This window comes from Odocoileus virginianus, chromosome 13, assembly GCF_023699985.2.
Source record: "Odocoileus virginianus isolate 20LAN1187 ecotype Illinois chromosome 13, Ovbor_1.2, whole genome shotgun sequence".
Lineage (NCBI taxonomy): Eukaryota > Metazoa > Chordata > Mammalia > Artiodactyla > Cervidae > Odocoileus > Odocoileus virginianus.
The window spans coordinates 35,534,831-35,548,139 of NC_069686.1; the positions used below are offsets into that span (position 1 = coordinate 35,534,831).

At 38.2% G+C, this 13,309-nt stretch overlaps 1 protein-coding gene across 13 annotated transcripts in view; it reads left to right on the forward strand.

Annotated features, from left to right (window-relative positions):
• The window catches only part of NEB (nebulin), a 205,399-nt gene that overhangs the window by 57,590 nt on the left and 134,500 nt on the right, over window positions 1-13,309 (forward strand). For all 13 annotated transcript variants that reach the window (XM_070476218.1, XM_070476209.1, XM_070476208.1 and 10 more), the window contains 12 exons: window positions 864-971; window positions 2,191-2,502; window positions 3,024-3,230; window positions 3,694-3,798; window positions 3,953-4,060; window positions 4,898-5,209; window positions 6,343-6,549; window positions 9,596-9,700; window positions 10,518-10,625; window positions 12,134-12,445; window positions 12,567-12,773; window positions 13,162-13,266. In XM_070476218.1, coding sequence (XP_070332319.1) covers window positions 864-971; window positions 2,191-2,502; window positions 3,024-3,230; window positions 3,694-3,798; window positions 3,953-4,060; window positions 4,898-5,209; window positions 6,343-6,549; window positions 9,596-9,700; window positions 10,518-10,625; window positions 12,134-12,445; window positions 12,567-12,773; window positions 13,162-13,266 — 2,196 coding nt within the window. The remainder of the gene's footprint in view (window positions 1-863; window positions 972-2,190; window positions 2,503-3,023; window positions 3,231-3,693; window positions 3,799-3,952; window positions 4,061-4,897; window positions 5,210-6,342; window positions 6,550-9,595; window positions 9,701-10,517; window positions 10,626-12,133; window positions 12,446-12,566; window positions 12,774-13,161; window positions 13,267-13,309) is intronic.

Consider the following 13,309-nt stretch of genomic DNA (forward strand, 5'->3'; position numbering starts at 1 on the left):
GGATGAACATTGGAAAATCAGGGGTGCACAATCTGTAGTAATTGTAAGTATTGCTATCTCTGACTTTTGGCTATTTGCTAAACTTCTAAAAATGTTCAGCACAATTTTCTTTAGAAAGTCTTTTTTTGTATGTGACTTGACTGGAGTGACTTAGCAGCAGCAGCAGCAGCAGCATCTCTCTTGGATACTTAATTAGTGGTGATGTTTAAATGTACTATTATGAATTATTTCATTTTGCTTTTAAATCAAATTGGTAAATTCTAATTTAAAGACATAGTCAAACCTGGATAAAATTGTTCATTTCTTAAAGGATGACTTAGTCATTCTTCCTAACATTTTAGACTCTCTTTTGTCACCAAACAATCTTTAAGTACTCATTTTTATGCTTTTGATTTATTTAAAAGTTTTTTCCTACTTTTATAAGTAATATTTAAACATTAAGGTTAATTAAAGCAGGGTAATACTATGTCTGAATTTTTAATTTTACTATCCACATCTTTGTGTAAGTTTAAAATGCTTCATACAAAAAATACAAGAAAATAAAAGCATTACATGCTTATTATAGAAAAATTGAAAAGTATAGAAAATTAAAAAAAAAATGAGTATTGTTATCCCACATTCAAAGCATTACCTTTCCACTGGGTTTTTTTATACAAACATATACAATTTTTACAGCAGTTGAGATCATACTGTATATATAGTTTACTGATATATTTTTTAAAAAGAATCTAGTAGATCCCTAAAAGATGAAAAAGAGCCCTAACTCTGAATTTTTTAATAGAAAGGGATATATCATGAAGATTTTGGCATCCTGTTTAATTTTTCTTTTAATTATATTAAAATAATCTTTCCTTTTTTCCAAGTCTCATTATAAAGCAGATTGGAAGAAAACCCTTGCTAAGGGCTATGATTTGAGACCAGATGCCATTCCCATCGTTGCTGCAAAAAGTTCAAGGAATATTGCTAGCGATGTAAGTCTAATTTGAAAGTAGCAAGCTTTCTTTGTATTTTACAAATCTTTATATGGTGTATGAGGTTATATGAGCTATATTAGAAAGCAAATAAAGGTTGTAATATAAAAATATTTCCTAATATCTTATGTACCAATTTTTTTATCTTCTCTTAAAAATATTTAAAAGCTCAATTCAGTTACCAAGGATAACTTTTTTAAACTCTGAAATACTTTAAATTCTCATTATTATTATTATTATTAATGTGAAAACAACTTTTTATTTGGATTTTGTTAAGAAAAAAACCTTGGTATACTGAAATACCACTAAGTCAAAAAAGTCTCCCAGTATTTTAAAAGAATACAATAGTTTATAATTTCCATAAAGAAAAAAATCTGGTGACTTATGGAAAACCAGGAAGAATTATAGATCAAATGACAGTATTTTAGTTCTCTGTTGTAAGTTTTATGCTTACTTATTTACTTACTTAATTTGCTTTTTGCAAATTTTTATTTTCTATATGAATTGATATAATACCTTGACATAGTATAAACATATTCACTTGGAGTCTAGTATGCTAGTTTTTATAATGTCTTTGCTGAAATTTACTCAGGATTATGCAAATATGTGCTCAGTTGTTAACTTGTGTTCAACTCTTAGCGATCCCATGGACTGTAGCCCACCAGGTTCTTCTGTCCATGGGATTTCGGAGGCAAGAATACTGGAGTGGGTTGCTATTTCCTTCTCGAGGGGATCTTCCCAATCCAGGGACAGAACCCGGGTCTTCTGCACTGGGAGGCAGATTCTTTACCACTGAGCCACCTAGGAAACTTATTCATTGAAGTCTAGTATAGTAATTTTAATAATGTCTTTGCTGAAATTTACTCAGGATTATGCAAATATTTAATAAGGTAATACAAATTAATCAAAGAAACATAGTAAAAACTATGTACACCAAATCCTTAATAAACTTTTTAGGAACCTTTGAGCATATTCAGAGAATCTACTTATGACTAATATAGATATAGGTTGTAACTTATTCCATTTTTAATTATACCCAGAGCAGATCCCAAGAACATCCATTGGAAATATTTTGGTAGTTATTTAAAAATACTAAAAACTTAGATGTTACGTAGATTCAGACAGTTTGTCTATCGCTTAACCTGTGATATAAATTCAATTGAACACTTTCCTACAGTTTACCCTATCAAACTTCCATTTGCTCTTCTTTTCCTTATAGTTCAAATATAAGGAGGCCTACGAGAAAGCCAAAGGCAAACAAATTGGATTTCGCAGTCTTCAGGATGATCCTAAACTGGTTCACTTCATGAATGTAGCCAAAATGCAGTCAGATCGTGAGTACAAAAAGGGCTATGAAGCCAGCAAGACCAAGTATCTCACACCTTTGGATATGCTCAGCGTGACAGCAGCCAAAAAATCTCAGGAGGTTGCCACCAACATGAATTATAAACAACCCTTCCACCACTACACCCTGCTGCCTGACGCCTTGAACGTGGAGCACTCCAGGAATGCGATGCAGATTCAGAGTGATGTACGTAGCATTCATCAGATTGTCAGCATAGAATGAGTTGTCCATGTCTACTGGTGGCTCACTCCATCCTAAACCTGGTTGGACTCAATGTAATTGGGGATCTTCTCCAGAATTGGGGGTTTTAGGATTTTACTCATTTGAACTATATATATATATAGTTTTCTTTGGTTATTATATTATTTTTTAAAACTTCAGATGTCAGACCCAGTATATGATGTATTCTGTGAAAGACTAAGAGGTCCAAATGGATGCTATATAATATTCCTTCCAATGTAAAATTTTGTTAACTTTCCCCCAAGAAATTTAAATTTTTAAAGAGATTGGGTCAGGATTGTTTGTTCAAAACCACCATGAATACATTCACTTTTAGAATTAATTTCTTTTTCTGAAGGATGGTAGGGAATAAAATATGGGTTATTTTCACCATCCCCCTATCCTTTTTTTAAAAAATGGACAAATCTGTCTAAAGAAACCCAAGCCTTGACTCTCTCTGCAATTAAATTTCCTTTTTCCTTGTAAAGAACTTGTACAAATCTGACTTCACCAATTGGATGAAAGGGATTGGCTGGATGCCGTTAGAGTCACTGGAGGTAGAGAAGGCAAAGAAAGCAGGAGAGATTCTCAGTGAGAAGAAATACCGCCAGCACCCCGAGAAGCTGAAGTTCACCTATGCCATGGACACAATGGAGCAAGCTCTAAACAAAAGTAACAAGCTGATTATGGACAAGGTAAGAACTCACCCGCTGGTCTCAGCCTCAGAACTCCCGCAGTGCTCGGGCCGTTGAACTGGGCATCGCCCCTTTGACCTTCATCAGCGTTTTCATCTTTCTGATGATCATGGCCATGGTGGTGGGAGGGTATCTAGATTTGGTGTATCTAGGGGGCTCCAACTTATACTGACCCCAGGCTATCAACACCATGCTGAATGTGTGATGGACCCACAAAACCCCCTGTAGTGTGTGGTTGGGGCAGGAATGCATTTGTTTCAGTAGAAAGAGGGCTCCCATATTTGATGGTTTTTTTAAACTCATGTGCTCAGTCTCATCAGCCCGTCTTCTTGCTGTTTGCTTCATTTTCCAATATCAAGTTGACCCTCTTCTGCCCTGGAACTGTGGGTCTCTCCCTCACACTGTGATAGCACACTGCAGATTCGTCCTGCTGCATAGTCATGTGCGGCCTTTCTTGTTGCAGAGGCTCTACACTGAGAAATGGAACAAAGACAAGACCACTATTCATGTCATGCCGGACACTCCAGACATTTTACTCTCCAGAGTAAACCAGATCACCCTGAGTGATGTAAGTAGGTGAACAACAGCAACAAAAATGAGGGGCAGGGAGGCTGAAGGAAGCTAGTATTTGTGGGATATCTGTCTCATGCCAGCCACTTTAAAATCAGCATCCCCATTCTAACCTGACTAAGATGCTGGCATTTTTCTACTTCGTCATTTAGAAACTGTACAAAGCTGGCTGGGAAGAAGAAAAGAAGAAAGGATATGATCTGAGGCCTGACGCCATCCCAATAAGGGCTGCAAGAGCCTCCAGAGACATTGCCAGTGATGTAAGTGCTTCCTCTGGGCTTTGTTTAATATAAAGGAAAAAAGCAAATGAGCCAAGCTTGTGTGTATGTAGGAGCTACAGTCAGCTCTGTTCAGTGTTGGTGGGACCCCCATCCTTTGTAATACACAAGACACGTCCCTTCGACCCAGCCCAAGGACCCTCTAATCATGTGTAAATTATTTAATGTAAAAGGTAACAGGGTCTTGTTAAAATTGTGCTATGTGCTTCAGTTGTGTCCAACTCTTTGAGACCCCATGGACTGTGGCCCTCCAGGCTCCTCTGTCCATGGGATTCTCCAGGCAAGAATACTGGAGTGGGTTGCCATGCCCTCCTCCAGGGGATCTTCCTGACCCAGGGATCGAACCTGCTTCTCTTACATCTCCTGCATTGGCAGGCAGGTTCTTTGCCATTAGTGCCACTTGGGAAGCCCCAAAATAATTGTTAGTGGGCAATTCTAAGCAAACATCGGGATATGAGCTATACATTTTACCCAGAAGATTCGTTACCAGGCTCTTTCCTGAATGTAGAGAAATGGTGCCCTGCAGCCTTTTCCATTGGTTACACGGCTGAGTGGGAAAAGCCTCTTTCTAAGTCTCCTTAAAGCAACTTATTTGCACCTCTCTTTGATTAACTCTGAGATGATTCTTTCCCTCATGGACTCAATTCTGGCAAGAAATTTGAAAAAGTTTGCTTTGAAGTAAAGTGGTTTGCCATCCCCAGCACATCTTCCTTTTCTAGAGTAGCCCTAAACCTGTGAGTAAGCTAATGGCATCTAGTGAATTATATTTTGTTCTCTTTTCTTCACTGTCTCATGTCCATGTGCCTTTTCCATCCACAGTACAAGTACAAGCAAGCCTATGAACAAGCCAAAGGCAAACAGATTGGCTTCCGGAGCCTCGAGGACGACCCCAAGTTGGTGCACTTCATGCAGGTGGCCAAGATGCAGTCGGACCGGGAGTACAAGAAGGCATATGAGAAGTCCAAGACATCCTTCCACACCCCAGTGGACATGCTTAGTGTGGTGGCTGCCAAGAAGTCTCAGGAGGTGGCCACCAATGCCAACTACAGGAATGTGATCCATACCTACAACATGCTTCCTGATGCCATGAGCTTGGAATTGGCCAAAAACATGATGCAGATTCAGAGTGATGTACGTGACAGCTACGCTTGCAGAGCATTTACTTTGAGATGATAAGCAAATCATGAAAGACTCTAAGTCATGACATTTTGAAAATCCAAAAAGAAATTCATATGTAATTTCCCAATAAGATGTTTCATGTTTTACCTTAGATTGAATTTTTTTAAACACAAAGGAATGAATCTGATCTATTATTGTTGTGAGCATTGCTGGATGTTAGATTCAGGAACAGCAAATGAATTTGGCTTCAGAAAGAATTTGTTGAAGGAAATACATATAGCTGAGAAAGTTGGCAGTTTCTACAGCTCCCATACCTTTTGTGGTTCCTGATTAAGGAATAAGAGATGAAGCAAAAAGTCAGATAACTTGAGAGCTATTGCCCCTCATTCCCAAACAGCTTTCATTTCTGACCTTCTAATTGCCTATCTTACTGATGAAATAGGAGATGATGGCTGAAACAGCTCTTAGAGTAAATGTGAGGAAGGTACAAAGGGTGGAAAACCAAGAATTCAGCTACAGAGGCCCTTTGGTGGCTGGGAGAAGTGAATTTAAATTATGAACCAAAGGCAGGCCACACCAAGCCTATATTTTTTTTTTTAGAAATGTAGGAGCTGAGCTATAGTTGGAGGGGTACATAAGTATCTGAGTGAAAGCAACTATGGTACAGTTATAGAGGGAAATGTCAGAACAGAGGAGGGAAGCAATTTGCACAAAGTACTGATGAGGTTTTCTGGCATACCTGAAGGAGTTGTAACTGTGGTGGCTGCTCAAAGGCTTATAGCTAAAGATAGAAATGGGGTCCCCTGAGTCATCTATTAGCCAAGGGGACTTGGAGGTTTTTATAAGAGTTAGTCCAGCATAGTCACCTTTCTTGAGATGGTAGTCACATGGTAGATTGATCTATTTGGTATTTCTTAGCATTTTTTTCTTTATGAAGGTATTGAGAGAAATCACAAAGATACTACTGCTTGTTTTAAATTTCTCATGCAAAGAAATGTGAAAAAGAAATTTAGGGATATAAGTAGTTGAAGTTGAATATACTATTGGTTGAAAACTGAAGGGGAACTTATGGAATATTAAATACCTGCTCATGATTCTAAGAAGCTGTGATTTCTTCTCATCCTCAAACTTTTCCTCTTTTGCAGAATCAGTACAAAGCTGACTATGCTGACTACATGAAAGGCATTGGATGGCTCCCTCTGGGCTCCCTGGAGGCTGAGAAAAATAAGAAAGCCATGGAGATTATCAGTGAAAAGAAGTACCGCCAGCATCCAGACACTTTGAAGTACTCCACCTTGATGGACTCGATGAACATGGTTTTGGCCAAGAATAATGCAAAAATTATGAATGAAGTAAGTCTTTCAATAATGTAGTGTTTAACAGGAATCAGAAATAAGCCAGGAATATCTTACGTTTAATCTACAGGTTTTAATAATAGTTTTATAGCATCATAGTTAATGTTTCCTCTAAAAAAGGGTCTTATAGTTAAAGAAAAAGATAGAAATTAGTCCTAATAAAGTGCCCTCTTCAAATGTTTAATGAACCACGCTACCCAGTAGATGTAAGTATAGACTTTTTTAATGCAAATCTTGAAAATGAGTCCTACTTGTTTAAGGTGAAATTGAGTAGAAGTTCATAATGCTGAATCAGTAGATTGTAGGGCTTATAACAGCTATGTGTTGCAGCCCAACCTTGCTTCCTTACTCTTTGCTGGAATAAAAGAAAACTTCTAGATTACATGGTTGTAGCAGCATTTCTGAGCCAGAGACTTCTCTGGCCAATCCTGAGAGTAATTGCTCTCCACCACTAGTTCCTTGGATCAGTAATGATTCCAGTCTTTAGAAAATTCTCACTGTAATTTGACATTATTAGCAATTAGTTGATTTCATGACCAACAAGCAAACAAGCACATCACCCTGTTTTGTTTTTACCCTTTTTCCTTGGACACATGTTTTCAAGTTGCAGATAACAGAATAATTACAGCAGCATTGGTTATATTGTGCAGATCACAACTAGAAATGCCATTGATTAACCAAAAAGGGGAAAAATAATTTGGACCTAACATGATACAGTTGCAGAAAGTGATGTAGAAAGAGCTGTATTATGCTAAGTTTCCGAGTAAATCCTCTGGAATCTTCTGAGATAGAAATTTGTCAAGAAGATCAGCCTCTTTGAAAGGGACTTGTCAACACAAGGCACAAATCTCAGTGTCCCTTTTAAGATATAGAATTATAAACTATCATAAACATACATTTATTTTTTAAACACTTTTTCATTTTTCCAGTGTTAATGATTATCATTTTACACTACTGATGCCAAGATGAGAATCATAGAAATAGCAAATACTAGCACTGAGAAGTATCTTGGTGATCATCAGGTTGAATCCCTTTATTGCAGGGCTGAGGAAAGTGTGGCCCAGAGAGGCAAGGTACCTCCCTTAGAGACACACAACAGGTGAATCACCTGGTCTAGACTAGAGCCAGGACTCTGAGGAATAAGCATTGCTCTTTCCACTAGAATTGCACTGCCTAATACTATAGTCACTAGCCACATGTGATGACAAATCTAAGTCAATTAAAATTAAATAATAATAATTCAGTTCTTCATTTACATTAGTTACATTTCAAGTGGTTGATAGCCCTGTGTGGTTAGGAGTTGCGTTGGTTGACCCAGAACATTTTCATCCCTGCATAGTTCTGATTGGTTGTATTTGTCTTGAAGAGATCAGAAAATTACTGCTTTCTTAAGTATAAAGTTTCATTGTAACACAGCCACAGCTCTTCATTTGCATATTGTCTGTGGTCACTTTTGCACTGTAATAGCAGAATTGAGTAGTTAATAGCAGAGATTCTGTGACTTGCAAAACCTAACATTATTTACTATCTGACTCTTGACATTTATCAACCCCTGATCTAGAAGAAGACTCTAGAAGATTTGTTTTTATTTTTTAAATCAAACCTGGCTAAAACAAAGAGATAGCATTTTTCACCTACAAGATTTCCAGAAATTAAAAACCTGTGTGATATACAGTATTGGAAAGAAAGTTAATGTAAACTACTTTTTGCTAGTGTTAATTAAAATTAAAATTCATCCACCCAATACCCTTCAGAAGGCCTCATGTAAGTGCAAAGATATACATATGTACAAATACATGTTAGTATTTGTTGCAGATTAGGGTCTCCAAAAGGAGATGCTGAGGTGGAATTTGAAGTACAGGGCATTTTTCGGGGATCAGTACCCGTGGGAGGCAGACCTGGCAAGAGGGGTCCAACTGGGATGCTGGCCTTACAAAGCCTAGGTCGGTGCCACAGAGGGCTGTTGAGTGGACACAGCCTGTTAGGAGTGTCCTGTGCTGGGTAAAATGGCCAGGACTTTGTACCTCAACTCTGAAGATCCCTGAATGTGGCCACCGGGGAGATGTGCTCTTGAGTGAGGCAGCAAAACCCTGAAGCAGGTGACAATTTGGAAACTGTCTGCAAACAGTTGAGGCACCAAGTCCTTCTTTGAATGGGTATCTGGGTGGTGCATCTCCAAATCACCACAAAGATTATGGCATCATTGCTTACTGTAGAAGAAAATGAAAACAACAAATTAAATGTCTATCAATGGAGAACTGGTTAAATCAATTAGGTGGCACTTCTTCATGGAATACCACGCAGCTCTTTAAATGAGTGAAGTTGATTATTTTAAGAAGGCTAAAAGATGTCTAGCCTATAATAAGTTAAAAAGCAAGATGTAGAATAATATATATCACTTCATTTATATTTCAAAAGGACTATATGTGGACTTTAATATGCCTAGAAAATTCTAAGATGGAAATGCTATATCCAGGCTGTAAAATAGGAAGACAGGACATTTTACTTTCCATTTTACATCCTCTCCACTATCTTGTTTGAGCACATTTTTCTTTTAAACTTTAAAAATATAAGAGTGAGCTAACAAAACTACATAAATTATTGATATTTGTGTAAAATAATAAGTATGTATGGGGCTTCCCTGATTGCTCAGTTGGTAAAAAATCTGCCTGCTATGTAGGAGATCCTGGTTTGATTCCTGGGTTGGGAAGATCCTCTGGAGAAGGGATAGGCTACCCTCTCCAGTATTCTTGGGCATCCCTTGTGGCTCAGCTGGTAAAGAATCCACATGCAATGTGGGTCCCTGGGTTGGTTTGGTCCCTGGGTTGGGAAGATCCCCTGGAGAAGGGAAATATTATGGATACCCATCCAGTATTCTGGCCTGGAGAATTCCATGGACCATATAATCTATGGGGTCACAAAGAGTCGGACACGACTAAGCGACTGTCACTTTCACTTTCAATATGTATGTACTGACTTTAAAAATTTTAAATATTAACTTCCATTGATTTCTTTTTCTTTCTTTCTTTTTTTAACTTTCCAGTACCTCTACAAAAAAGCATGGGAGGCCGACAAGACCAAAGTCCACATCATGCCTGATATCCCCCAGATTATTCTGGCAAAGGCAAATGCAATTAATATGAGTGATGTAAGTAAGATTCCCCCTGTTGTCATCTTTCTTTCCATTTGAACTAGTAAAAACAAAGTAACAGATTAATGTTTCAATTTTGAGAGTGAATGTTTTGAAAATGAGTGGGATTCCACAAATGAGCATCTTTCTCTTTCTCATCTTGCTTTGATAAGAATAGGAATAGGCCTATTGATGGAACTTGGACCCAGCAGTTAGGAATTCGAAGGGAGTTGGATTTTGTTCTAGGGGTAGGTACTTTTTATCAGACTAGGAGAATTAAAGAGAATGGCTTAGAGCCCAGGGTAAGAGATAAAGAGTGAATCCCAGGACTTTCTTAGAGTCCTTCTACCAAGCTTTTGAAATGTTTCTAAAGAGGGAGTATTGGGAAAAGTTAAATGAAGAGGGAAGAACATTTTGAAGAATTTAGGTCAAGCCCCATAAGGAATGTGCAACATGTACTGTTAGAAACTGCATAGGGGTTTTATTTCACTTCCTTTCTCATCTTAACCAGTTGCTTGGAAACCCTCAAATCTTGCCAGGTATTTTTTCTTTTGTTTGTTTGAATTACATAGGGATTTGGGATAGTTGACTTCTTTTTGGATTGTAGAATCCATACAATTATACACATAAAAATGTCCATTGCAAAATAGTGAAAGTATTTTGATGAAAAAACACAGCTATTTTGTTTTCTTCTCTTAACTCTTATTTGACAAAATGCATCAATAAGAATATACTGGACTTTCACATTTCTAACTTCAGTGCCAGTTTAGTCTTTGAAAATAAATTCAGATTTTCCTATTAAGAATAAAACTGTTTCCTTTGCCTCTCTTTCCAGAAACTCTACAAACTTTCTTTCGAAGAGGCTAAAAAGAAAGGCTATGATCTCAGAACTGATGCAATTCCTATCAAAGCTGCCAAGGCCTCGAGAGATATTGCAAGTGATGTAAGTCTAAAGGAAAGCAGTCACCTGACTGGGGGTTTCTATCCCACCAAAATAATAAGGGCTGAGTTCTAGAAACACTGAATGAGTAAAACATGAGAAAAAAAAAAAAAGCATGCCTCCTAACAGTAGCCCCATTATGTTCTATGAACATGTCTTAACTTTGCTCTCGTATTTTCTTGGATATTTCAAAAAAATAGAATGCCAGTCACATTATGACAACTTAGATGTCAGCTCCCTGACTCATGAGATCTGGATGAACTTACTTTGGTCTCCCTCACCAAGACCGCAGCCTATAGAAATCCAAAGCCATTCACTAAGTCTTCTTAATGAAGACTTGTGTTGTCCTTGCCTACTGCCTCGTAGACTGTCTTCCTAACAGGATGTCTCAGAAAGGGCTGTGCTGGGGTGCTGATCTTTTGTTCTCATGATAGCTGATTATGAAATAATCAGGAATTTTGCAAACCCATTGTTAAACTATTGACAGCTTGATAACAGCTGTGATGGGACTCTTTACACCAGAGACATTGGCAAATATTATAAGTTGGGCCTTCCCCCCACCCCAGAGAGTTGGTGTGCCTCCCTACCATTGCCATAACACGTCATCTCAATGAGACTCACTTCTTGCATTTGTTTGTTTCAATAAGAAATCCACTCACAGTGAACATTAATGATTTGGGGGAAGTGAGAAGAGTGCATTCAGAGCACTCTTTCCTTAGCCATCCCCCAGGCATACTTTCTCTTTCCTCCACCTTCTCCGCTCTTCATCTTTTCTTCCTCTCCATCCCTACCCCACTCCTGCATCATCCCAAGAACTCCATATTCTTCTCCCTCTATTGTGCTGGAGTCATTTGGCTCTCCCAGATCATAAGCCCTAACTTGCACACCTGAACCCAGGAGAGACGGGTGGAATACGAAGCTTTCCATGTATCAGGATCTCCCCACTATAGAGGGAAGTTGGTGATAAATAGCAAAATTTTTTCCCCACTACACCAGTATGGAGAATCTGAAAAAGAACTCCACAAATATAAAGCCACCCTGAAAGTATACTGTGTGTCTCATAACTGAGCCTGTTCTCATCAGTGTAAGACTGGCTGGATGATTCCTTGGGGCAACATTTTAAACTGCTTGGAGCAGTCTGCTTTTTTTTTTTCTTATTTGCTGTACTCTTATTACCTACTACAGGTCCCTTTTAACAATAGCATAAGAGCAGAAATCAGTGTGGTGTATCATCACAAGATCAAGGTTCTAATCCTTAGGGACCTTAGCAAGTCACTCATCCCTCTGGGTCTCAGTTTACTCATCTATAAAATGGGGGCAGTAAGAATAACTTTGCCATCACCTCACAATGTATAGTTGTATCAGGTTACATAAATAAATGTGAAAAACGTATTCTCTGAACTGCAGAATTCTATACAAATATCACTTTTTATGAAATACAGAACATTGACACTAGAATGATATCTGGTCAAGGGAATTTCTCTGAATAAATATTCAAATTTTCTTCACAGTATAAATACAAACACAATTATGAAAAGGAGAGGGGGAAGATGGTTGGTTTCCGCAGTCTTGAGGATGATCCCAAATTAGTTCATTCCATGCAAGTGGCCAAAATGCAATCGGAGCGGGAGTACAAGAAAAACTATGAGAAGACCAAGACCAGCTACCACACCCCTGCCGACATGCTCAGCGTCACGGCTGCCAAGGACGCCCAAGCCAATATCACCAACACCAACTACAAGCACCTGATTCACAAGTATATTCTCCTCCCTGATGCCATGAACATCCAGCTGTCCAAGAATATGAATCGCATACAGAGTGATGTAAGTGATCTTCTTTCTGAGTGATGATTGCGTTCCTAGCGTGAGAGGGGAGATGACAGGCTCCTATGCCACATTCTTGTGTCTGAATTGATAATGAGGAACGTGCTTCCTCTCTTTGTAGAATGAATACAAGCAGGACTACAATGAATGGTACAAAGGGCTTGGCTGGAGTCCAGCTGGTTCCCTAGAAGTGGAGAAGGCCAAGAAAGCAACTGAATATGCCAGTGACCAGAAATACCGGCAGCATCCTAGCAACTTCCAGTTCACAAAACTGAATGACTCCATGGACATGGTCCTTGCTAAGCAGAATGCCCGCACCATGAACAAGGTAAACTGAACCGCCACCCTTCCCCGAAACTCCCAGCCAGGTGGGGCTCGAAGCCTCTGGTTCTTGTTTGGGAAATTTTAATTTGGACTCATCACTGCTATGCAGTGGCAAACAGTACCAGAGCACTCCCCTACACCATTTTTTTCTGCTCCCTACCTCTTATTTTTATTTCCCTTGCCTTTCTAATTGAGTTAGAAATAATTCTTTCTTTTATTTTTTAAGTCTGATTTTATTTTTGGTGTCTTTTCTGAATTATATATTACTTTAGTTACTAAATTAATTTAACCTAATTAAAGTTGAGTGCATTCAAATGTTATTTTTTTTTTTAATTTCTTGTTTGACCTAAAAAGTTATTCCAATTTTAAATGCATTTTTTTTAACTTTCTAGTACTTATACACTGTTGATTGGAACAAAGATAAAACGAAGATTCATGTGATGCCAGATACACCAGATATTTTACAAGCCAAGCAAAATCAAACAATGTTCAGTGAGGTAAAATACATAATTAAACATATTAAATGATGTCATGGTATAT